At 34.5% G+C, this 27029-nt stretch overlaps 1 protein-coding gene across 2 annotated transcripts in view; it reads left to right on the top strand.

Moving 5' to 3' along the window:
- Positions 1–27029, top strand: part of SGCZ (sarcoglycan zeta) — a 1084978-nt gene that overhangs the window by 947975 nt on the left and 109974 nt on the right. For both annotated transcript variants that reach the window (XM_072763607.1, XM_072763608.1), the window contains one exon: positions 14561–14648. In XM_072763607.1, the coding sequence (XP_072619708.1) occupies positions 14561–14648 (88 nt within the window). The remainder of the gene's footprint in view (positions 1–14560; positions 14649–27029) is intronic.

The raw sequence follows: 27029 nt of genomic DNA, 5'->3' as shown, positions 1-27029 counted from the left end.
CAAAAGAAAGCAGGGGTTGCCATCCCTATATCAGATAAATTAAAATTTACCCCAAAGACTATAGTGAGAGATGAAGAGGGACACTATCTCATACTCAAAAGATCTATCCAACAAGAGGACTTAACAATCCTCAATATATATGCCCCGAATGTGGGAGCTGCCAAATATTTAAACCAATTAATAACCAAACTCAAGAAATACCTTGATAATAATACACTTATACTTGGTGACTTCAATCTAGCTCTTTCTACCCTGGATAGGTCTTCTAAGCACAACATCTCCAAAGAAACGAGAGCTTTAAATGATACACTGGACCAGATGGATTTCACAGATATCTACAGAACTTTACATCCAAACTCAACTGAATACACATTCTTCTCAAGTGCACATGGAACTTTCTCCAGAATAGACCACATACTGGGTCACAAATCGGGTCTGAACCGATACCAAAAGATCGGGATAGTCCCCTGTATATTCTCAGACCATAATGCCTTGAAATTAGAACTTAATCACAACAAGAAGTATGGAAGGACCACAAACACGTGGAGGTTAAGGACCATCCTGCTAAAAGATGAAAGGGTCAACCAGGAAATTAAGGAAGAATTAAAAAGATTCATGGAAACTAATGAGAATGAAGATACAACCGTTCAAAAATCTTTGGGATGCAGCAAAAGCAGTCTTGAGGGGGAAATACATCGCAATACAAGCATCCATTCAAAAACTGGAAAGAACTCAAATTCAAAAGCTCACCTTACACATAAAGGAACTAGAGAAAAAGCAACAAATAGACCCCACCCCCAGCAGAAGAAGACAGTTAATTAAAATTCGAGCAGAACTCAATGATATCGAGACCAAAAGAACTGTGGAACAGATCAACAGAACCAGGAGTTGGTTCTTTGAAAGAATTAATAAGATAGATAAACCATTAGCCAACCTTATTAAAAAGAAGAGAGAGAAGACTCAAATTAATAAAATCATGAATGAGAAAGGGGACATCACTACCAACACCAAGGAAATACAAACGATTTTAAAAACATATTATGAACAGCTGTACGCCAATAAATTAGGAAATCTAGAAGAAATGGACGCATTCCTGGAAAGCCACAAACTACCAAAACTGGAGCAGGAAGAAATAGAAAACCTGAACAGGCCAATAACCAGGGAGGAAATTGAAGCAGTCATCAAAAACCTCCCAAGACACAAGAGTCCAGGGCCAGATGGCTTCCCAGGGGAATTCTATCAAACGTTTAAAGAAGAAATCATACCTATTCTACTAAAGCTTTTTGGAAAGATAGAAAGAGATGGAGTACTTCCAAATTCGTTCTATGAGGCCAGCATCACCTTAATTCCAAAACCAGACAAAGACCCCACCAAAAAGGAGAATTGCAGACCAATATCCCCGATGAACATGGATGCAAAAATTCTCAACAAGATACTAGCCAATAGGATCCAACAACACATCAAGAAAATTATTCACCATGACCAAGTAGGATTTATCCCTGGGACACAAGGCTGGTTCAACACTCGTAAAACCATCAATGTGATTCATCATATCAGCAAGAGAAAAACCAAGAACCATATGATCCTCTCATTAGATGCAGAGAAAGCATTTGACAAAATACAGCATCCATTCCTGATCAAAACCCTTCAGAGTGTTGGGATAGAGGGAACTTTCCTCGACATCTTAAAAGCCATTTACGAAAAGCCCACAGCAAATATCATTCTCAATGGGGAAGCACTGGGAGCCTTTCCCCTAAGATCAGGAACAAGACAGGGATGTCCACTCTCACCACTGCTGTTCAACATAGTTCTGGAAGTCCTCGCCTCAGCAATCAGACAACAAAAAGACATTAAAGGCATTCAAATTGGCAAAGAAGTCAAACTCTCCCTCTTCGCCGATGACATGATACTCTACATAGAAAACCCAAAAGCCTCCACCCCAAGATTGCTAGAATTCATACAGCAATTTGGTAGTGTGGCAGGATACAAAATCAATGCCCAGAAATCAATGGCATTTCTATACACTAACAATGAGACTGAAGAAAGAGAAATTAAGGAGTCAATCCCATTTACAATTGCACCCAAAAGCATAAGATACCTAGGAATAAACCTAACCAAAGAGGTAAAAGATCTATACCCTAAAAACTATAGAACACTTCTGAAAGAAATTGAGGAAGATACAAAGAGATGGAAAAATATTCCATGCTCATGGATTGGCAGAATTAATATTGTAAAAATGTCAATGTTACCCAGGGCAATTTATACGTTTAATGCAATCCCTATCAAAATACCATGGACTTTCTTCAGAGAGTTAGAACAAATTATTTTAAGATTTGTGTGGAATCAGAAAAGACCCCGAATAGCCAGGGGAATTTTAAAAAAGAAAACCATAGCTGGGGGCATCACAATGCCAGATTTCAGGTTGTACTACAAAGCTGTGGTCATCAAGACAGTGTGGTACTGGCACAAAAACAGACACATAGATCAATGGAACAGAATAGAGAACCCAGAAGTGGACCCTGAAATGTATGGTCATCTAATATTCGATAAAGGAGGAAAGACTATCCATTGGAAGAAAGACAGTCTCTTCAATAAATGGTGCTGGGAAAATTGGACATCCACATGCAGAAGAATGAAACTGGACCACTCTCTTTCACCATACACAAAGATAAACTCAAAATGGATGAGAGATCTAAATGTGAGACAAGATTCCATCAAAATCCTAGAGGAGAACACAGGCAACACCCTTTTTGAACTTGGCCACAGTAACTTCTTGCAAGATACATCCACAAAGGCAAAAGAAACAAAAGCAAAAATGAACTATTGGGACTTCATCAAGATAAGAAGCTTTTGCACAGCAAAGGATACAGTCAACAAAACTAAAAGACAACCTACAGAATGGGAGAAGATATTTGCAAATGACATATCAGATAAAGGGCTAGTTTCCAAAATCTATAAAGAACTTATTAAACTCAACACCAAAGAAACAAACAATCCAATCATGAAATGGGCAAAAGACATGAAGAGAAATCTCACAGAGAAAGACATGGACATGGCCAACAAGCACATGAGAAAATGCTCTGCATCACTTGCCATCAGGGAAATACAAATCAAAACCACATTGAGATACCACCTCACACCAGTGAGAATGGGGAAAATTAACAAGGCAGGAAACAACAAATGTTGGAGAGGATGCGGAGAAAAGGGAACCCTCTTACACTGTTGGTGGGACTGTGAACTGGTGCAGCCACTCTGGAAAACTGTGTGGAGGTTCCTCAAAGAGTTAAAAATAGACCTGCCCTACGACCCAGCAATTGCACTGTTGGGGATTTACCCCAAAGATTCAGATGCAATGAAACGTCGGGACACCTGCAGCCCGATGTTTCTATCAGCAATGGCCACAATAGCCAAACTGTGGAAGGAGCCTCGGTGTCCATCGAAAGATGAATGGATAAAGAAGATGTGGTTTATGTATACAATGGAATATTACTCAGCAATTAGAAACGACAAATACCCACCATTTACTTCAACGTGGATGGAACTGGAGGGTATTATGCTGAGTGAAATAAGTCAATCGGAGAAGGACAAACAGTGTATGTTCTCATTCATTTGGGGAATATGAATAATAGTGAAAGGGAATATAAAGGAAGGGAAAAGTAATGTTGGGAAATATCAAGAAGGGAGACAGAACATAAAGACTCCTAACTCGGGGAAATGAACTAGGGGTGGTGGAAGGGGAGGAGGGCGGGTGTTGGAGGGGAATGGGTGATGGGCACTGAGGTGGACACTTGACGGGATGAGCACTGGGTGTTTTTCTGTATGTTGGTAAATTGAACACCAATAAAAGTTAATTAAAAAAAAAACAACAAATGACAAAATCAAATGACAAAAAGACAAAAGAAACAACAAAATGACAAAAAGAAACAAAACGGGAATGGGCCAACACAAGACAAATTCAACACAAACAATGATTCCCTAACATAGCTCTCTAAATTATTTCTGCAATTAGAATTTTCAGGTACAGAATATGGAAATACTATATATAATAATGCTTAGGAAACAACTGGAATAATAAGAAAGGAAATACAAATAACATGTCAAGTTAACACTATATTTAAAAATCATTCAAAGATAGAATTACTATGATATTAACATTATTTTGAAAACTATTGGGTCCGTAGTTGCTATAACTTTAAGATCTGAAATCCATCAGAGATTCTTTAGGTCAGAATTCAGTAAACTGTGTATGCAAATGTCTGCCTTTTTTTTTTTTAATGAGATTTTAGTGCAATACAGACATGTCCATCCATGTCTTGCTTGAGGCTACTTTTGAGCTACAGAAGCAGATCTGAATAGTTGCAACAGCGACTGTGTGATCTATAGAGTCTAAAGTATTAACTATGTGTCCCTTTAAGAAAAAGTTTGCTAATCTTTCCTCTAAATGAAACCATTTTGATTAATTACTCCTAAGAGAAAAATACACTGTTAAATATCTGTTAAGTGTATCATTTAACAAATCAATCTGTAACATCATAATGTTCTGAAAGTCTATCAGTGTTATGAGAAATGTCATATGATTATTGAAGGAGAGGAATGTGGAGAAAATTTAAGACAGGGAGGGAGGGCACTGAGGTGGGGTGGCCTTGGGTGGACACACTGAGATGGTCACCTCCTTCTAGAAGAAAATGAAGGATACTGTATCAGAATAGGCATACTCCTATTAACAAATAATTCTGGTAACTCATCAGTTAATTCAAATACAAAAGTGATTTATCTGTCAGTTCTCAATCAGGTGGCATTAGTAAGACTGGTGTCCCAGACCCACACAGACATTTAGAGGCCTAGGTTTTCTCCACTCTTTGTGCCACTACACCTGAGGCCTGAAACAGAAAAGTTAGCATGCGGCTGGCAGGCTTTGGTAGTTCAGGCCTACAAATGTCTTATATCACTTCTGCCTGTATTTCCCTGACTACAACTTTGGTTGTATGGCCATACCATCTACAAGAAAGAATAGAAAACATTGCCTGACTGCTGTGTGCACAGGAAAAAAATGTCACGGGTTAGTGTTTCCCATGGAGGTTGGGAAGCAGAGGGCAAACACATCCTAATTTATAAATCTGTGGGTTAAACATAGGCTTGCCATGCTGTGGGGAATAGTTCAAAACTAATTTTTTTGAGACAGCTGCAATTTTCTGCTTGATCTATGGGTTCAGGCCACACTGTAAATATAGAAGCTTCTAGCAAGTAGCTCTCTATTCCTACACCTCAACCAAACAGATCCCATACTATTCAGTCATCTGCAGATAAGTACCATGGTATCACTTGGGAGATTGTTAGGCATGAAGAGTCTCAGGCTTCACCCCGATCTGAATGTAGAAAGATCCTCAATGATTTGTATGAGCATTACAAAGTTCTAAGAATCAGGTTAGAGTAATTTCTGAAGTCCTGTCATGTGCTAATTGGTCTGACATATTCTAAATGTTCACTGACCACAGATGCTTAGGTTACCATTTTTATACAGCAAAAAAAGTATAATTAATTTCACATTTCTTCTAGCCCAAAAACCTGTTGTCATTAGATTTTCCTGTTAAGAGACCAAGGGAATAAAAAAGAGAGACCAAAGATTATTCCTTATATTATCTTAACATAAAAAAAAAAAATGTCAGAAGCTTGAAAGTGCTATTGTCCTTTGAAAAAACTAATCCCAGGGATACTTTCTACCATTTTATTTAGTTGACAAAGAAAAGATGAAAATTGCTACAGGTTTTCAAAGTAATGATTATACAAACTGAGTGAGGATTTATTCATATATGTATATACACACACATATATCTGTATATATGCATATATTTGCACAGTTGTCTTATCAAAGATATAACCATAGTTAGCAAAATGTTTCAAAACATGGAAAATCATAGATAATCATACAATCACAATACATGCCATCTAAGGGTCAGTTTTTTGCTTAATATTCATATACATATTTTTTACCATGTTCCTTTAGTAATTAATATGGATACTATATTAGTCTGGATTCTCTGGAGAGTCTATATTTAGGTTTTTGTGGGATAACTCAAATACAAAAATTATCTACACAAAAATTATAACCTATTATAGGTTTTCTTTATCTTTCTCTCTAAAATATATGCATTATTATATTATATTATTTTATAATATTATGTATAATTATGTATTTATTATGAGGAATTGGCCCACATAGTTATGGATGCTAAGAAGTCCCAGAATCTGCAGTAAAAAAGCTAGAGACCCAGGAGAACCAATGGTATAGTTCTAGTCCAAGTCTAAAGACCTGAGAACCAGAAGAGCTGATGGTATAAATTCTAGTCTGAGTTTGAGTCAGAAAGCAGAAACCTGATGTCCCAGTTCAAAGACATTCAGGCACAAAGAACAAATTATCTTACCCATCTCTTTTATTCTATTTAGGTCCTCGATGGATGTGAGGCAAATGCACATGGAGGCAGGCAATCTGCTTTATTCAGTCTACTACCTTTAATTTTAATCTCATTCAAAAAAATCTGACAGATACACCCAGAATAATGATTAACCAAATATCTGGGTACCCCTGACTGCATTAATTTGATATATTAAAGTAACCATCACAGGTACTATAACTGTGTTGTATTTATTTAATTTTATAACCAAATGTTTTTCTTATTAACTATTTTGTCACCCCATTATCTTTTGTTACTAGGGAAAAATGTTTGTCATAATCATAATATTTCTGATTTCTCTCAGCTGTTTAAGTAATAGCATAGATGCGCACACATAGGCACGTGTGCCATACACAATCAATTAAAAGTTGGTCCTATTATTTTGGATACTAGAAGTGCTTCATCAACCAACTAGAATTTAAGAGAAAGATTTGTTGTTATTGTTCTTGTTGTTTTTCCTGTTTTTAACTAGAAGAAACTTAATAAGAATGAAGACATTTCTAAGTGAAATCCAAAAATTATTTTTCTTTCACATTCTCTACCCCTATTCCTTTCCTCAACATAGGCATTTTTTTTTTTTTAAGATTTTAAGAATGCCCTTCTTTAGTGCCAATTTCAAGCAAGGTAAAAGAAAAGCAATTTAATTGAGACATACTACCTTGCTTAACTCTATTTTTCCTCATCTTTTGCATTTATATAAGATAAAGTCTTTCATTTACCAACACTTATGTAGCATACCTTGTAGTATTTCATTACAAAAAAAAGTAGGAAAGGCTTTGTATTGTCCTTGTCCTGAAATACTTACTAATTCATCATTGGATAGTTCCATTTCTAGAAGACTTAAATAGGTCCTTGTTCCATATAAATAAGTGATTTAAGAGGATTGATTCTCTTAATTTTTTAGGGCATATGAACTGGTTAAACAGAAGATACTTGCATATACTCTGAAGCTTCTTTCTGCCTGTCAGAGTGAGTACAACTTATGTATTCTAGTGAGGCAACCCCCAGTCTCCTTTACCTCATCAACTGGGGTAGACGTTATTCAGGTTCTTGTTAGGCAGAGAGTGAACAAACAGGTTGGCACCCTCAAACTCCTGGGAAGGCAAAATCAGCCTGAAGAAACACTGAAAGAGCACCTAAAAAGGCAAAACAGGAACTCAACAAAGAGATGGAAAGAAGAAGCTATTTCCCTGGTGCAGTGAATGTCGCCTGAGAATTTAATGTCACCTGGTTAAAGCAACAGCGGCTTTTCATTGATATGGATCTTTATGAATTTAGGTAGAGATAATACCTTTCCCTTTTAGGATACTGATTCAAGAAGCATTTGTTTTCTAATCTATCCATGAAGGTTGAGTTGGAACAATTTGAATGATAAGAAGTGGCAAGATCTCCGAAGGTTCCCTGTGAATGGAATTTGTGTGCAAAACTGCTCCCGGTGGCATTATTGTGAAGACACAGTCATCCATAGCAGTTGGGATAAAGCGGCCTTCAGGAGGAGTATGTGGAGACTACTTTGTTTACTGTGTGGCTTTACAGAAGCAGGAAGGAGCTAGAAGAGCCATCCTAGAAGTCATAGGTCATTCTCACAAGATATTCCTTATAGTGACTTCCATGCCTTAATAATTTATAACAACAACAACAACAACAACAAAACTAATAAAAATGATGCATTCTCAATAAAAGTATTGGGATAAAGTATTGTGCTTCTGTAGAAGCACAGAAAAGCTGATTGGTGAATCTATGCTCTCTCCCCTTCACTACTTCACATTCAGGTTAAGATGTGAGCACTGAGAATTTGAGGAAGTTAATTTAACATCTGTAGATAAGATTTCTTTTCATGGTCAATACTTCTGCTTTGCATTCTGAAGGAAACAAAATTTCAAGTAATTGTTTTCTTAACCAAAAAATTAAAAAAATTGCTTGTTTTTCAGCTTCTTAAGTGGATCAAATGCTTAGGGAAAGGGATGAAGGCTGCCTTGTGCAGAGATAATGACTATACATCACATCATAATGTGATAGGACTTGTTCCACATACATGGTTTTTGTAGAAACCTTGCTGTGGGGGGAAAAAAAGGTTGCAGGAGCTTGGTTAAGTTCTGTGTGGCCTGAACACAAATGCAGGCAAACACAGGTAGTCCGAGTGCATTATATTGTAAATGTGCTCAGTTCAATTCATTCACTCAGCAGACATTTATTGAACATGAACTAGGTGCCAAGCAGGACACAAACTATGCTTTCAGAAGATTGCATGTGTAAAAGAAAATGACAACACACTGTGCTTTCAGGACAGTCCAGTCTAACGGAGGATATAAACAAAGGAACGATCAAAACAAAGCAAGGCAAAAATCTTGTGACAAGTACCGTGATAGACATCAACGCTGATTGAGAAACTGGTGAGTGGGAGGTGGATTTTAATTCTGGAAGAGCACGGATGCTTCACAAGCGATGTAACTGTGAGCTGGAACTTGAAAAATATCTATAATTTTGCCAATTATGGAGAAGTGGATAAGAATTTCAGGCATGGGGAACATAAGATGAGAAGGCACGGAAGTAGCATACTTTCAGAAACATGGGAAATTTGTGTCATTCTGTCTGGTGAAGGGGTATGAAACTGAGCTAGAAAGCAGAATTGGATCATATTGTAAATTAGTATCTCATATGTTAGGAATGGGATTTTTTTCTCCAAGCTGGGAATAAGGAATCAGTAAATGTTTTTAGTTTGTTTTGTTTTAATTCCAACATGCCAATGTCTTTAAAGATGTTTTAGAAAAATACCATTGGACGTGAAGAATTAATGTCAGGAGAATGTCGTCGTTGCAATGTGAGTTATGAGTCAGTTACAGGAATGGTCAATGAAAAACAAGAAAGGGATATTGAAGAGACAGTTCTAACATAGCTGATTGAATATTGACGAAAAGCAAAATAGAGGATTTGGGGGGTGATATACGTTTATTGCAAATTTATATCATTTCTGTCCGTGAAGATGAGAAACTTCACCTGGTAAACCTCAGGCCAAACAGTATAAATTCGAGAATGACATGCCAAATTCATGCCATTTGCACCAAACACGATGGATCATTAATTATGTTCTCTCTCAGTATAGCAAGTAGGGAGACTCTCATAAGTGATACATTCTAAAATATGTGTATAGAGGGCAGTTCAGGGTCATATACTCTTGCTCTAGAACCTGAGAAAACAAAATGAGGCAACATGAACCAGACCCTTACTGAAACATGGATGATTGGCAGTGCGGAGCTCACGTCTTACATTCCAAGACAGTGTATGTGTCAGATTGTCCTTTTAGAGATTGCAGTGTTTAATTTTAAATCATGCTTTCTTCACTTATTTTTTAAACTTATTTTCACATTTTGATCTGACATTGTAGAAAGCCTAGAATTTAATCACCACCAAAGAGGCAGTGTCTCAGTGGTTGACAAGGGAGATTCTAGTTCAAATTGCTGGGTTCAAATACTTGGTCTGTCGTTTATTACCTGTGTGATTTAGAGCAAGTGACTTATACTTTCTTTATGGAGGTTTATTCATTTGCAAAACAGAAGTGATAGTAGCTGGTACTATTATTAGTAGAATACTATAATTACAGTGAGGAATAAATAATAAATGCAAACACTGATAGTTCTTTTAGCAAAGGCTAGCTACTAATCGAAGTATTTTGTGTATATTGTCTCATTAATTCCTTATAAAAAGCCCACAAATTCTGTATTATTGCCCTATTTGCAGATGAAGGAATCACAGTACAGAGATGTTGAATGATTTGCCAACCCAAGCAGAAGGTGTTTGGCAGACTTACCATTTGAACTCAAACAGGGGGTGCACTGTCTGTCTTGCAACCAGTTTAGCTTTTGATTCTTTTTCATGGGTGGTTTTATTTTAAGCAACTGACAATATGAGTTCATACCTGTAAAGTGTTTAGAATGGAGTCTGGCGTGAGGAAGTGCCAGTAGGTGCTAGCTGCTGCTCCTATGACAACTATATCTACAACTTAATAGGGATGAAATGACGAGTATCTGAAGCTGAAATGCCTTCTATACATACAACACCTAATATGTGTACAAAAACAGTATCTTCACATCAGTAAAACTGATACTTTGTGAGAAAAGTCTCTATTACAGCAGCTTACCACTAGTAGCATTCTCTGGGTTTTTCCATTGTTTTTTTTTTTTTTTAATTTATGTGGTTATTGTCTAGTTTTATGTGGTAGGTTATGAACTCCAGAAGAAAAGAAAGTGGGAATCCCTTGTTTCTGTTGTTTTACCCAGTAACTAGCAAACAGCTGGACACACTGTAGGTAATCAGTAAATATTTAAGATAAGCAAATGAGAAGAAAAGAGTCTTTTTTTTTTTTTTTTACCTTAGTCACTTGCACTGCCTCTGACAAAAACATTGAAATAAGAAATATTGCATTATTTTCCTAAAACCTTTAGTAAGGCTTCATTCAGGCCTTTGGCATAAAGAAGGTGTGCATGATGAATCATAAACAGGGGCTTTCAGGTCCCCTTCAAGGTACCAGTTCTTTTCTCCCTAAGTCTCCAACATGCTTGTCTCAAGAGTAGCTAAGAAGGCAGAGGGGTTTCTGAGAGTTACAGCCAACATGCCAGGCAGCTCCAAATCACTGTGATATACCCACCGTAATACCTGCCATAAGAAATCTGTTGGTTTTGGAGAGTAGATATTTGAATCAAAAGATGAAGCTTTTTATTTCTCCATAAAGATATTTATATTAGTATATTGTGCGGAATAATACACCACCTACTTACTTACCCTCACACAGAATTTAGTATGTCTTATTCCAGCTCCTTCAGATGATACTACCGAATCAGCTTCTTTCCTTTGTGTTTGGCAAGAATAAGCTCTAACAGAGTCCTACTAGGTTTCTTTTAATGTCTGAAGTTGGACCCCAGCTTTCAAAGTCTTGAAATACAAGAATGTTATGTCAAGGACTGTAAGGAGGGAATGTAGAGCAGAGAGTGGAAAGCAATGATTTCTTAGTGGAGATTGAGATGAACACAAGAAAGGAGATATAAAGCATTCTTAAAAGTCACTTTTTTGGTACTGATTTTTACCTAAATGAAAAGTGCTTAGTATTAGATTTACAGATGGATAATGATTGTATCTTCTTTAGGTATTGCTATCATTTTTATCATGTGTTTTTTATCACATATGTATATTTTAATTAGTACAGGGTCATCCATAAGCCATGATTCTAAGCCCCAGAGATGTTATTGTACCGATATATAATGCAGAAAATGATACTGTGATTTTTCAGTGAAGATAATGAACTCACATGCGTTACATTTTGTTTAACAAAACTAATTGTTGTCTTTAAGTGTTTGTTCTTTCTTTCTTTCTTTCTTTCTTTCTTTCTTTCTTTCTTTCTTTCTTTCTTTCTCTTGTTTAATCTTTACCCCCAATTTGGGGCTCAAACTTATGACCCCAAGATCAAGAGTTACATGCTCTTCCATTTGAGCTAGCCAGGCACCCCAATAGTCACTTGTTTTGATTCAACTCACCTAATTTTATTTTAACAAGTCGGTATAACATAATAATATATTAATGTCCATGTGACTACAGCATAGAGAATTGTTCATTACCCTGATAGGTACGTGATTCGAGTTTTAGTAAAAAGATTGCTACTTTTATCATAGTGAAGTTTAAATCTGGATATAAATATTTAATTCTGAAGGGAAATTTAGTGGACTCATGTTAAGAGAAGGAATGAATGCCAAGGGGTGAACCTCATTTCTGTGGTTATGGTAAGAGAAAAGTAGATTGAAATATTATAAATAAAGACATATAATGATTAAATTTTCACTTCCAGCTCAAGTCTAACTCTCTACTAAGTCAGGTGAAATTCTTATTGCCTTTTATAAAAGACTATTCTCTCATCTTAAAATATTTAGTAAGGCAATAATTATTTTAATATACATACATTGTTTTGAAATTATACAATGTTTTTTTTTTTTTTTGAAATTATACAATGTTAAAGGTTATGCTTTTTTATGCTATAGTTCACAGAAATTTAGGCTTAGCAAAGCAAATAAAAGCATATACTGTCATCAACTTTTAAAAATCGAAACATTCATTACATATGTTATTTCATAAAAATATTAAAACAATCTGAATTAAATTTCAGTCAATATATTTTTATAGTATTTTGAACTACAAGCTACTTTATAGGCATCTGCTGTTTCTTACTTTCACATAATTTTATTTGATTCAAAACCCCTTTTTAAATGCATGAGTTATATGTAATTAATTCTACTAACATAAAATAGAATTTTTGTGTGCTTTTAAGAACCATGTTCTTTGTGCACATGTGTTCCTTACTGGCTATAATTGTATACAGTCCTTAGTCCATTGCCTATACTGTAACCAGAATTTGAACATATTGTTCGAAAGGAAAGATGGAATTAAAATACGTTAGATATTTTCAAAGATGGATGTCTGTAGTATAGGAATACCTATGGAAAAAATGGACTAATTACATTTTTGGAAACTGTACAGATAACACTTTTGATTTGTAGCACAAGAAATGAATTATGGTAATAAACGTAGAGAATGAAATTAACTATAGTGGCTTTTGTCCAATCAGGTCTCACTTTACAGAATAAATGTATTCTTCAAAAAAAATTTATTTTAAAAAATCAAATCTTAGTTTACTCTGTGTACACAGAGTAACAAAACTTACTTTAAAAGAAAGTTCATGTGTGCATGTGTACATGTGTGAGTGTGTATTTGTATTTCTTTATTCAGTGCTTTGCATCTAGTCAGATGTGGTACAAATCAGCTTTAGGAAAAAGCCTATAAAGTCTGTCTATGTATATCCAAATCACGAATCCTAATCATGAAAGTTTTTATGTGGTTTGTATATAAAAGCATTTGTGTGTTTACATTGACATAGAAGTGACATATCACCTAGGTGTAAGGATGGTATTGGGAGAGATTTTCATAGAATTTTATTACCTGGATTAAAAGCTCCATGAGGGCAGGTATTGTTCTCTTTTGATCACTGACCTGTCCCAAACCTCTAGGACATTACAGCATGCACAGTGAGCACTCAATAAATACTTGATGAAGGAATGGATGGACAGTTTGTAAATGATCACCCTCCTTATGTTATAGATCATAAAAATGAAAATTTAGGCAACTGTAAGTTACTTGTCTTATGTAGTGGTGGCAAAAGGCCAATATGCAGGTTCCTAAGGCAGTGGGTATTATCATTCGATAAATTATTTCACTGTTAAATTAATGATAAAAGTAAACATATAGTCAAGGTTAAATATTCTAAATGAGAACTTCCAGGCAAACATCTTACATTCTTATATTCTATATACCCCCCTAAATAAACCATTCTGGGATTTACAGGGCATTTCCACATAAGGTAAATAAACAAGTTAATATCATTTATTATGAAAATTTACTTACCCACTTGGTAAATACCTAGTAAATTTTTCAGCAGTATGCTGAATAGTGGGGATATAATTGTATGCAGACGACTGCCATGGTCCCTGTCAAATGGACATTTCCTTTTGTGACATAAACAAATAAAACTAAGTAAACACATACGTATGCAAGATAAATCTGCCTTGTGGTAAATGCTTTGAACAAAATAAATGGAGACTGGGAGTTTGGGGATTGAATGCATTTGTTGGGGAGGCAATTTTGATAAGATGACATTTAAGCTGGGATCTGAAAGTTGCAAATTCAACTTAACGAACTTCCTCGTTTGGGTAGGTTCTAAAACATCTCCATCGGTAGGCATATATTCCATTGGGAAATGGAGAAGGGAGGAGTTACTATCCTATATGCTGGACTTAAAATAATCGGTGGAATTGTCAATTACTGCATCAAATAGTTAATGTCCATTTTCTGAAGTGGAAACATCCCTACCCTGTCAAATAGTCATTATGAAACACTCATATTGTTTTATATTGTTCAGTCAGTGTTTGGGATGTTAAAATAAATGCTTAATATAAAACAAGGAAATAGAATTTTGGTAATACCCAAACAAATGCAGTATAGATGTATATATTAAATTTGACTCTATTTCTATTTTTATTTGATTTCTTTATTTTATACATGTTTCCCAGGATAGTCCACTGGTCTTACAGTCTGACAGGAATGTAACAGTCAATGCAAGGAATCACATGGGGCAGTTAACTGGACAGCTGACAGTAGGTGAGTGCTTTGGGGGTAAAGGTTGCTCAGACCATCTTACTCCATTTAAAACTTTGTGTGATTGTTTAAATTAGGGAAAGCAAAAGTATATTATTTCTCTAATATAAAGCTAGACATTCTTTTTCATCCCAACTATCTTGCATATGATTTTATTTTTCATAAGTTAATTATAGTTTCCTCTATTTGGTAGTTCTTACTCTTGTTAATATGTTACTATAAGACAATTATCTATATTTTGTTGTTATTACTCTTGAATTATGAAATGCACCAGTTTCCTAACAAATATCTCCCTAATGTATGTTAAGTTATAGGAAACAGACTAAAACACATGAGATATAACATCATGTGTCTATGTATCTTTTGTTTTAGGTAAATAATTTTCTAGGAAATATTATCTGCTAATGTAAATTAGAAATGACTTATTAATTGAATATAATAAATCCTAACTTACCAATTACTTATAAAGTTGGTGTTGAGATTATTTATATTTTAAGATGTTTGGGCTTTAGAAGTTATAAATATGATAATGATAAAATATTATTAATGTTTTCTCATTATTGTCAAATATTAGTGATTCATATTACATGGCATTATTATTTGACTCCATTTTTATAAGAAAACAGACAAGTAAAAAGTCAGTTTTAATTATGTAAAATAAAATATGTGATTTGTGTATAACTATCAAAATATCTTTAGAATACTGAACTCTTTTGTGGAGAAATTACCTAATATTGATAATATATGTGTGTATATAAAAGTATATTATAAATAGTAAATTACAGTCTTGAGGAATGAGTTGTCCTTATCTTAATGAAAAATTAATGAGCACCTTAATACAAATATATGCTTCCAATAGTTCTTTTTAAATTACACAAGAACATGGCATGTGAACTGTGAGATTTATAAACATTAATTTGTGTCTACTTACTTTGTAGGTACATGAAACACTTTCAATATGCTATTTTTTTAATAAATTAATTTTATTGGTGTTCAATTTACCAACATACAGAAAAACACCCAGTGCTAATCCCGTCAAGTGCCCCCCTCAGTGCCCGTCACCCTTCTCCCCCGCCCCCCGCCCTCCTCCCCTTCCACCACCTCTAGTTCGTTTCCCAGAGTTAGGAGTCTTTATGTTCTGTCTCCCTTCCTGATATTTCCCACACATTTCTTCTCCCTTTATATTCCCTTTCACTATCAATATGCTATTTGCTTTAATGAAGCCAAAAATACAATTTATATTTTAGTATATATGTATTTCCAAAAAACATAATTGTACTTTATTTGTAATAACTCAGTTTTATTTGACATAATGTTCACATCATAGAAGTTGGTCATTAGTCATCAAGAGTCAAATAGTGGAGGATAAAAATAAAAGGAGGATAAACTGAAAAGCTGAACAATAAATATCAATGGGCAGAGTTAGTTTTGTTTTACTTTTTTTTTCTTTCATTGGTAATCTCTCTCATTTAAATTTCAGTCACACTCAATCATGTTTGGGAAATCCAGAATAGCTGCTATGTGGGTCCTGTGGCATAATCATGATAAGAAGGTCCATAATGTCACATGTATAACATCATCTCAGTAAAACTTTAATACTATTTGGATATTAAATAATTGCAATGTCATTCTTCTAAATATTTACTTTTAAAATCTGCTTTAAGTCACAATCTTATGCTTCATCTAAAATCACGTATATCAAAAAAATAAAAATAAATAAAAACATGTATATCATTATAATTCTTCTTATTTAATGCTCAATAAATTTTGGAGAATAAATTCACTCATAGAAACTGCTAACTTTTAATGTCAGAATCATTTACTCATCTTGGATATCTTCACTTCCATTTATCAGAAATCGTGACATATCCAAATTATATAGAAACCTTAATTACAGTCTGTAATTTCTCATTTTTCTGTCTTTCTTCATTACGTCTTCAAAGCTTAGAGTTATGGCTGCCTTAAATAAGTTTTACTATATGATAATAAGAGTGTAATTTGCAAGAACTTAAACAAAGTGATACTAAGACTTAGTACTAGTTTGTTTTTCATAATTCACAATTTGAGGATTAAACACCACATAAAATAAAAACCGTTATAGACAGCTTCTGCAGCAGAGTTGACTATTTGCTTTCCTCTGAGGTCTGAGGTCCTTCGTTGCCCAAGGGGATTCACAAGAGAGCCAGTCAGGGAGTGGGCATATTGAGTGGCAGGTATGTCTTAGTACTGGTCCTGTGCCTTTTCTAGCAGCTGTCAATTAGCTATATACACCTAAAATCAAATCTGTTTTATTTTTGATAAGAGAAGTTGTGCTTGATGAGAACAATTAGGCATTAAGATTCTATAAGGAGAACATCTTTGTTGTTTTCTCAGGATTTTGAGTCAATATACACTAATAATAAAGTGTAAATAATAATAATAAATATATGGATATTGAAACAACCATTTAAAAATACTATAAGTTTATAAAGATAAAAAATTAAAATGTACATGTATACAAAAATACCTTAAAAATTAGTACATCCTTTATCCATATGGAAGCTATTTGTATCGTATATAATGATTAATTAAACCATATTGACCTTTCTAGTAGTAAAGGTGTAAAGAAAAATGTGAATAATGATATGATCCTACTATGTTTAAGGAGAAACATCTGAGGTTTTTTTTTTATGAAAAACAAGGTATTTTTTTCTCACATACACTGAGCAAAAAGTACACATTGTTTAAAGAAAAGTGGATGACATAGTTTACATATTTTTAACAGCCCTACATCAGAGAAACATAGGCCTGCTAATAGTATGGCATGATGCTTTAAAGAATGCTCAGTGTGACCACGAAGTACAGTTAGATTAATTGTGGGAGCAAAAAGTAGAACATGTTTACTGGTTCAAGTAATTCAGGAATAAAAATTTAGGCTTATCTTCAAGAGATGATATATGTCTATTAAGTATTCCTTATGATACATATTTTCACCTGAGCTTGTCATTGGCCAGATGAAGTGAGAGCCCAAAATGTTAGTGTTTATGTCTGAGTCTTTTCATTTCAGAAGTGAATTGATGATTAAACAGATATCCTTTAGTGAAAACTGAAGACCCTAAGACTCTTAACTATGTTGATACTCTTCTGCCCACCTCGGTATATTTCCAACATCCAAGACAGGCAAGCAGGCATGCACATGCACACACACATAACACACACACACAGCACACAAGCTCCCCGACAGAATTGGTATAAGGAAAGTACTGGGAAACAAAGCCAGCACAGCATTTAAAGAAACACTTTGAGTCTGCTACTATACACAGATTGAGTGAGACATCGGCATTTTATCCAATGCAATGTGCTACAAGACAATTTAAGTATAGAAACTTTTCTAAAAATATTTACTAATCACCTGTCGTGGCAAAATAAACCATCAGCAATGCAAGCAGTGAATAAAATTGCATAGTTTCTAAAATGAATCACATAATCTTAATAATAACTATGCTACTATCAAGAATTTATTGTACAATGTTTATTATATTGTTTAAACCATGAGCATTTTTTTAATGTTCCACAAGTTTAATTTAATCTGTTTATCCAAAGATTTCACAATGCCTGTCACAAAACATTCTTGCTAGAAAGACGCTTTGATTTTGACTAATTATTAAGAGATGTTATGGAAAACCAAAAAGAATCAGGACATAAGTTCAATGAAAATTATTTTCAAACCATAGGAATATATGGATTTTCTCTAATATCAATATTGTGAGGGATGATCATGTGATTTATATATCAAAATGTTCTAGAAGAATATACTCACTTAGAAATCATACCTTAGTCAGAAACTAGCTTTAGAAAGGAATTATATTTTAATAGTTAAGATCGTGGATTCTGGAGCCAACTAAATCCCAGATCTGTCACTCCCAGCATTGTGGCCTTATGTAGGTTACTCAGGGCATTCTCCATTCTCTAGGCTTCCATGAGGGTAATATGAATGTTCATCTCATATAGTAGATGTGAGAATTGAGTTAGTGAACACATGTGAAGTACTTGGGAGCACTTCCTGGAACACTACATATACATTATTATTGTAATTTTTATTAGATCTGTATGTAAATAATTCTATATATAATTGGCCAGGCTTATTGGTTTTACTTTTCTTATCTATAAAATGAATATTTTGTTACATTGTCACTGGTTGTTTCCTGAAAGTAAAAAATTACTTTACCTTTAGAGAGGAAATTAGTTAATGAATCCTCTAACCCATTAAATTCCCCACTATTCACTAATCCTCACAAAATGACATCTGATTTGATTTTATGATATCTTGACCACAAATTATAAGTACAGATTTTTCATTTAAAGTGACAAATGTAAGTAAGCACAGCTAAATCAGCATCATTGTTGCTTTAATTCTTTCACCAAATTTTGGCTTACAAAGTGGTATTTTTAATGACATCTAATCCACAAAATAATCCAACAAGTCCAATCAGTTTATTTTTGTCAATACTAAACATCAGCATGTTTTGTCCCTAAATGAATGGAGAAAATGTAGATGAGGGTTTTATAATAAATATTTAATGATCCCTAAAGTGACATGTAATCTTGCGTTAAAGCAATTACTGTGAACACCTGGGATTTGCTTAATTGACTGCAGATGGTGTAGGACATATAAAAAGTAGAAGGTTACAGATTATTCTCACGTACCAAATTTATGTTTTTTGTCATTGACTCATTTTTTTTAAACTTAAAGAATGCTGTAATAGTCTGGACAACTTAATGAGTATTTTATGTAAAATAGTCTGTGCAAATCTGGGAGAAGACATCAACAAAACACTTTGGTTTAATACTGCACACACGTTTTAAAAGATTAAGTGCATTATTGATGTTTCAGTGTTCATTTTAAATAGTATTTAATTAATTAATTAATTAAGCTAATATAAATTAATCAATTTGAGAAAATAGTACATCAAAGCAGATGACTGTGATATTAGGAGAAGGCTGACATTCTTAAAAACTAGTAGGACCTTTAATCTGTGTAACTCAAGTGTAACAAGGAATACAGTTTCTGAAGACAATGTCCATGTTTTGAAGTTATATTACTGGAGTATTTCATTTTTTAAAAAGATTTATTTACTTGAGAGAAAGAGCATGCAAGTGAGGGGGCTGCAAGAAGGAGAGGGAGAGAATTTTGAACAGACTCCCCACTGAGCAGGGAGCCCAATGCAGGATTTGATCTCACAACTCCAAGATCACTATGTGACCCGAAATCAAGAGTTGGATGCTTAATGGACTGAGCCACCTGAGGCACCCCTCACAGGAGTATTTCATACCATTGTTTGAACATCCTGAATCATTATACCATTTTTGTAGTGTAACTGTTACTACCTTAAAAACAGAAAAAAAATGTGTTGTCTCAAATATTCAATTAAATTCTCAAGTATTTGTAGTTAGATGTGCAGAATCAAGGAATACTAAGGATTTTTCTTCCTGGAGGACCTAGGCCAAATTCTGAAGTAGATGGTTTGGTTAGTCATTTCCAACCTTTGCTAGTTTCTGTCCTCCTTCTCCTTCCAGATACTCCATGCCCTAATCTGAGATCAATCATTACAGTTCTACGAGGCCAGCTCCACTTAACAGTGCTCTGTGTTTTGGCTCCAAAGACCATCCCTGCAAGGTGTTAGTTTCTACTTCTCAAGATCATGGGTAGCTAAACCACTAAAATTGTCAGTGGATACTAATGCTTTGATTGATATGAAAATATCTTTGAACTTTCTCCCCTTCTAGGAAAAATATGTTTCAAACTATGGTCTTTGGTAATAATGCCTCTAGGCGTCAAAGAAATAGATCTAATCTTGAATATTTAGGAATGAGGATAGTAATAGGAAAAATGAGAAATGGTGGTCCCATTAAGACATTTTATAAAAGTGACATACTCCTCAATCTTAGCCCTACCAAGGCCAGTCCATCTCTTTCTATGATGATTAAAGAAGATAATATAGATTTTTTCCAATAAATTTAATGCAAGAACTCATTAAGTGTTTCTAACTGCATAACACAGTGGAAAGCAGTAAAGACACAACCATTTTATTAATTCTGATTACATAAAGATTTTCAAAATATGCTATGATGATAGCTCACTGTTTAAATTTTAATATTAAGAATATTTTAATAAAATAAAAATGATAAAGTATGTAAAAGAATTAGAATAAAGTAAACAAAATAGCAAAAGAGTGATTTATGACTTAATATTTTATATATTTAATTAGTATTGTGGCTATATGACTTATCTGAATTTTTTTAAGATTTTATTTATTCATGAGAGACAACAGAGAGAGAGAGAGAGAGAGAGAGAGAGAGAGAGAGACAGGCAGAGGGAGAAGCAGGCTCCATGCAGGGAGCCTGATGTGGGACTTGATCCCAGGTCTCTAGGATCACACCCTGGGCTGAAGGCGGTGCTAAACTGCTGAGCCACCTGGGCTGCCCTGACTTATCTGAAATTAATGACTCTATAAATTATACACTAGACCAACCTTTGTTTTTCATGGGGCTTCCTTTATGGAACCTCAGAATTATAGGTGCATTTGAGTTTCATAGATAATTGGCTTTTTGAACATGCAATTTTGTGTTGGTCTTAATAAGAAACTTATCTTTGGAAATTTGGCTAATGGGGCATAATGTTCACAAATGTAAGGTTATGAGACTAATTATCGAAAAACATCTGGCAGTAGGAAGCTAAATAAAATTTAGGGGTTCATATGTACACAGAAGATCATTTACTTCAGTATCAGGAGCCCTAGATGAGGTCTCAGCAAAGCCCATAACTGTAGAACAATGCTAATTGCCTGGTCATGGAATAGAGGAGATATACCATAGAGGGCCATTACCTATGATGGTTTAAGTCTGTTAACTACATAAGTTTTTTCTTTTGTTTCACTTTAGATTGAGTGTCTATTCTTATGTGTAGTTTTGGAGAAATCAAAAGTCAGATAATGCATAATCAGAAAAAGAAAGCATGGTGGGAATAGAAAATTGGGTAGAGGAAGAAGAAAAATGAAGAGCAGTTCTTTTGTTTCCAAGTATTTATTGGACTCTTGACAACATACTCCTCATAATGAGGAACCAGTATTACCAAACTCTTAAGACTACTTTGTGATTACATCAGTAAGCTATGTGGTAAACAGATGTGCTATCACCCTAAGACTACTTTGTGATTACATCAGTAAGCTATGTGGTAAACAGATGTGCTATCACACCCAGATGTGCTTTGCTGTTACCTTTAAAGAACATAGGCAGAGTAGATTTGCAATAATTCTTAAGGGCTCTAGAATTTTCACAATGGCAAATGATCATTGCCTACTACTTAAAGTCAGCAGCTGTATCAGCCCCCAAGAAGAGATTCAGTCTCTCCTTTGAAGCTCTGAAGCCAGGTATTGACTTCTCCCCATCTATATGTGAAAGTCTGAGATGTTATCTTTTTCCAATAGAAGGTTCTTTCACCTCCACTGAAAGTCTGTTGTTGAATATAGCCACTTTCATGAATTATCTTAGTTAGATCTTCTGTTAACTTGCTGCTTCCCCTTGCACTTTCGTGTTATAGAGGTGGCTTCTTTCTTCAAACCCCATGACCCAACCTCTGTTAGCTTCCAACTTTTCTTCTGCAGCTTCCTCATGTCTCTCAGCCTTCATAGAACTGAAGAGAGTTAGAGCCTAGTTAGGATTAGGTTTTGGTTTAAGGGAATATTGTGGCTGCTTTGATCTTCTGGCCAGACCACTAAAACTTTCTCCATAACAGCAAGAAGATTGTTTTGCTTTCTTATCATTCATTTGTTCACTGAAGTAGGACTTTTAGTTTCAAGAAGTTTTCCTGTGCATTCACATTTGGCTAACTATGTAAGAGGTCTCGCTTTTAGCCTCTCTCAGTTTTCAAAATGCCTTCCACACTAAGCTTAATAATTTCAGGGTTTGATTTAAAATGAGAGATATTTGATTTTTTCCTTTCTCTGTAACACTTAGAGGCCACTGTAGGTTATTAATTGGCCTAATTTAAATATCATTCTGTCTCCGGGAATAGAGAGGCTTGAGAAGAGGTAGGAAGTTGGAAGAATGGCCCATCAGTGAAACAATTAGAATGCATGCATTTATTAAGCTCTTTGTTGTAATGTACATGGCATGAGTTACCCCAAAACAATTAAAATTGCAGCATCAAAGATCCCTGATCACAGATGACCATAACAAATATAATGATAATGAAAAAGTTTGAAAGTGGCAATTATCAAAATGTGACAAAGTATGAAAATACCGTTTGAAAAATGGCACTGATACGCTTGCTCTTGACACACAGTCGCCATAGTTCTTCAATTTGTAAAGAATGCAATACCTGCAGGACCGCCTGGGTGGCTCAGCGATTGAGCATCTGCCTTTGACTCAGGGCGTGATCCTGGAGTCCTGGGGTCAAGTGCCACATCGGGCTCCCTGCATGGAGCCTCTTTTCCCTCTGTCCATGTCTCTGCCTCTGTGTGTGTGTGTCTCTCATGAATAAATAAATAAAATCTAAAAAAAAAGGAATGCAATACCTGCAAAATTCAATGAAGCCCAATAAAACAAGGTATACCTGTAAAGTTGACAAGCTAAGACAGATTGTTAAATTACTTTAAGAAACTTCACTAAGGGCTTCGGTAAATGTCTATGTTTCTTTCTCCAGTATAAGAAAATGCATAATAACTAGTCATTTGCCGCCAAGATATTAATTTTATTAATAACTGAATCTTCCTTATTGATATAAAGTGAATTCAAATTAGTTTCATTTCATTATCAGTCTTAAGAATAATAGAATTATTTGCAAAAAATATTCCATCTAGCACCATCATAACTAAAGCCTGCCCCATGTTTGTATGTCATCTATATTCTTTATCTAAGTTGTATGATATGCTTCTTTAATATACAAACATATGTGGATAACTCCCAAATATACGCTTCTAACATTTCCTGTCTTTTCCTTCAAGCCCAAGAAACTAATAAACCATTTTTTTTTCGTTGTCTCCTTGAAAACCATAATGATCTCTAACTCAACATAAATTTAGCACTGGGTACTTTGAAGAGGCAAACAAATATATATATCTGCTCAGTTTTTAGTTGGCGAGAGTTAAGTTTCCTTTCAACACTAATACTACATGTTTTTAGAGTTGTTGGTTTTACTTTTAATGAAACGGATCAGCTTCGCTTTAAAAATTGGCTCCATTTTCTGTTTTTTCACCTATAGTAAACTGATCATTTGGAATAGTCTGTTTTCTTTGAACGCAAAGAATAATCCATAACTATTCTTTGAATGCACTAAATAAGCCACTTCTACTTTTGAATAACTTCCTTAAAGCTCAATGAAAATAGAAATTATCTATAGTATTTGTTGAAATTATGTTCGTGACAAGGGAATAAGATGAGTGCAAACAATGTGAAACTATTGAAAATCATACTCCATTTAATAAAGTTTATGGTTCTAAACTATTTACTATTATTTAAATAGTTTAAAAGGAAAATGTGTTTTGAATATAAAAGGAAGAAATGCTTCAAAGCTGATTTAGTGTCAAAGTTCACGAGGTCATTGGCTGAGCGTAGAAAACGAACATCAAATGTGCCTCTTCAAAATAAACCAAAAGATTTTCTTTACATGCAGAATATTTAATGGATTGAGGAAAATGTTGGTAGAATCACAGTATAAGTTATAAGAATAAATAATTTTGAAAGACAATCTCCTAAGTGTTTCAAAGAAAGAATATTATGTAACATTAGAAAGAACTTAATGTAATGATGACTCTGATCTTAAATGCGCTTTCTGGCCTCCTTACGTTCTCTCTGTATCATACCTCTTTCCCTCACTGGTCATTTTGTAATTTGATGATAACATTATAAAATCTTTTCTGTGTCAGAACTTCAAGAGATCTAAATTTATACTTTTTCTTTCTTTCTGTGTTGCAAAATAATCAGAGGAACCAAAATAAATATCATTTTAGTGTAACTGAGCTTTTGTATATAATTATATTTCAAGAAGCACAAAGTTACATAACATATACTATGCATTGACCCTGAGATTTGGCAAAAAGCCAGGGAAGGGACAACTAGAAAATTTAAATACTTTTCCAATTCACTGTTCTTTCATCTCTCTAGCTTTCAGAGCTGGAGATATTTCCTCTGCACCTGTTACAAGGTATACACCCACAATAGTCCCTACGACTAGCTTATCTGCTGACAAGAAAATTAAAACTTACTAAAGTATTACCATTGGTTCTGTTCTGTTCTTGGTATCTCCATCTCCTGATATATCGATTCATGAATTCATTGAAATAAAAATTAATGATCTCTCAGGAAAAATCTTTGCATATGGAAGAACTATGTTTAAACTTGACAAGCTAGTCAGGTTCAGATGGCATCCTTATCAAGGTAAGTATAAAACCTTGGATATTATTTGGGATGAAGAGTCACTTAAAAACCTTGAGCTCAGAGTAGCACAATATTAGACATACTTAGTGGATATAAATTAGAAATAAATGGAAATAAATGGATGAATGGGAACAAATACAATGTGTCTAGAGGATGAAAGTATATATTTTTAACATGTGTCTTAGTTTGGGTTTCCTGGAAATATAGATGGCCAGCTGGATGAAGAGAGTGTATAGAAGAAGGTTTTTAAGGGAACACATGTAAAAGATTGAGGAAAGTGGGAACACAGAACTGGGGAGAAAAAGAATCTGACCCTTGATATCCTATAAATAAGTCCTCAGTTGATCCTCTGAAGAAGATCTCAGGAACTCAACTGCTGCTGCAGCATGCGTTCAAAGGGTCTGGGAAGCAGAAAAGTATCAGAGTGAAGACCACGGGCTCTGGCTCCAGAGGACATGAGGTTAAATTGCATGCTATCTCTTACTAGCTGTGTGATTTGGGCAAGTTAGCTAACCATTCTGTGCCCAATTTTCCTAACTATAAAATGGACATAATGGTAATACTTAGCTTGTGCAGTTATTTTGATAATTGAGTTGATGTTCATCAAGTTTCTAGAACGTCTTAAGCACAATAGAATGCTAGCTGCTACCATTTTTATTGGTAGTAGAAGTAGTTTCTTAATGGGAGAACAAGCAGAAGATAATCTTGACTCAGAATTACCCTAATTTTTATTGGATGGTATGGATGATCACTCAAGGTAACATTTAATTTTAGCATCTTAAGTTTTTTAAGTGTTATCACTTGATTTATCAGCATAGGCAGGTGCTTCCATGTGTCATGACATTCCTGAGATTGCTGCTGGGCGATAAGCACAATTAAATTACCCATAGCATCTGGCCCTTTAACCAGTCTCTGACAGAACATTAAGGTTCTATATTTGTTCCCTCTTAGTATTCTGACATTCCAACAGCTCATCAATTTTGGTAAAAAATACTATTCTTGATGTGAATTCTTTAAAAAGATAAAAAATACATAGTGAATTGAATGCCTTTTATTAATTCCATTATTTTACATTGATATTTACTGAATATCAACATTTTAAAAATCTGAACTCTATAATATGCGTTTTTATTTATTAAAGTTCTTCCCTGAGTTAAATTACAAATGTAAAGTAATTCAAATGAAAATACTAATGGATGTTTTGCAACATCATGAAATATTTCCAAAAAATACTATTTAAATGAAATGCCAAAAGAATTTTGATATGAACATATGAAACATTACAAGCACAAAAATTAATATAGTTTGAGATTAGACAGATCAAGAGCAATAGAATACCATATAAAAGCAAGAGACACCATGTATCTACAATAGTTCAGTATAAGATAGCCTTTCCAACTGATGAAGATATGAGAAGGGGATTACTTAAATAATTGAAATTAACATAATTGTTTACCAGTTTAGAGACAATAGTTAAATCTCTCTGCCTTTATATAATAAACACAATAAACTGATGATAGGGTGAAGGTTTTATTTGAAATTTGAAAACAGTAGTGGAAAAATATATCAGAAGAGCTATCCGATCCTGTCTGTGGAAGGTCTTCCAGAGTACAGTCTACAACAGGAGCTATGAAAGAAAAGATTTATTGATTTACATGCATGAAACTAAAAATTCTTCTGAGGGCTAATATTCTCATGAACAAAACTGAAGTTATTTAGGGATCCCTGGGTGGCGCAGCGGTTTGGCGCCTGCCTTTGGCTCAGGGCGCGATCCTGAAGACCCGGGATCGAATCCCGCGTCGGGCTCCCGGTGCATGGAGCCTGCTTCTCCCTCTGCCTGTGTCTCTGCCTCTCTCTCTCTCTCTCTGTGACTATCATAAATAAATAAAAATTAAAAAAAAAAACTGAAGTTATCTAAATATCAAGTAAAGTACCATCTTGGTTGAACTTCCAAAGAGGACTCCTGTA

Source organism: Vulpes vulpes, chromosome 7, assembly GCF_048418805.1.
Source record: "Vulpes vulpes isolate BD-2025 chromosome 7, VulVul3, whole genome shotgun sequence".
Lineage (NCBI taxonomy): Eukaryota > Metazoa > Chordata > Mammalia > Carnivora > Canidae > Vulpes > Vulpes vulpes.
Note: the sequence above shows the minus strand (reverse complement) of the source record. Positions and strands in the feature narration are given on the sequence as shown.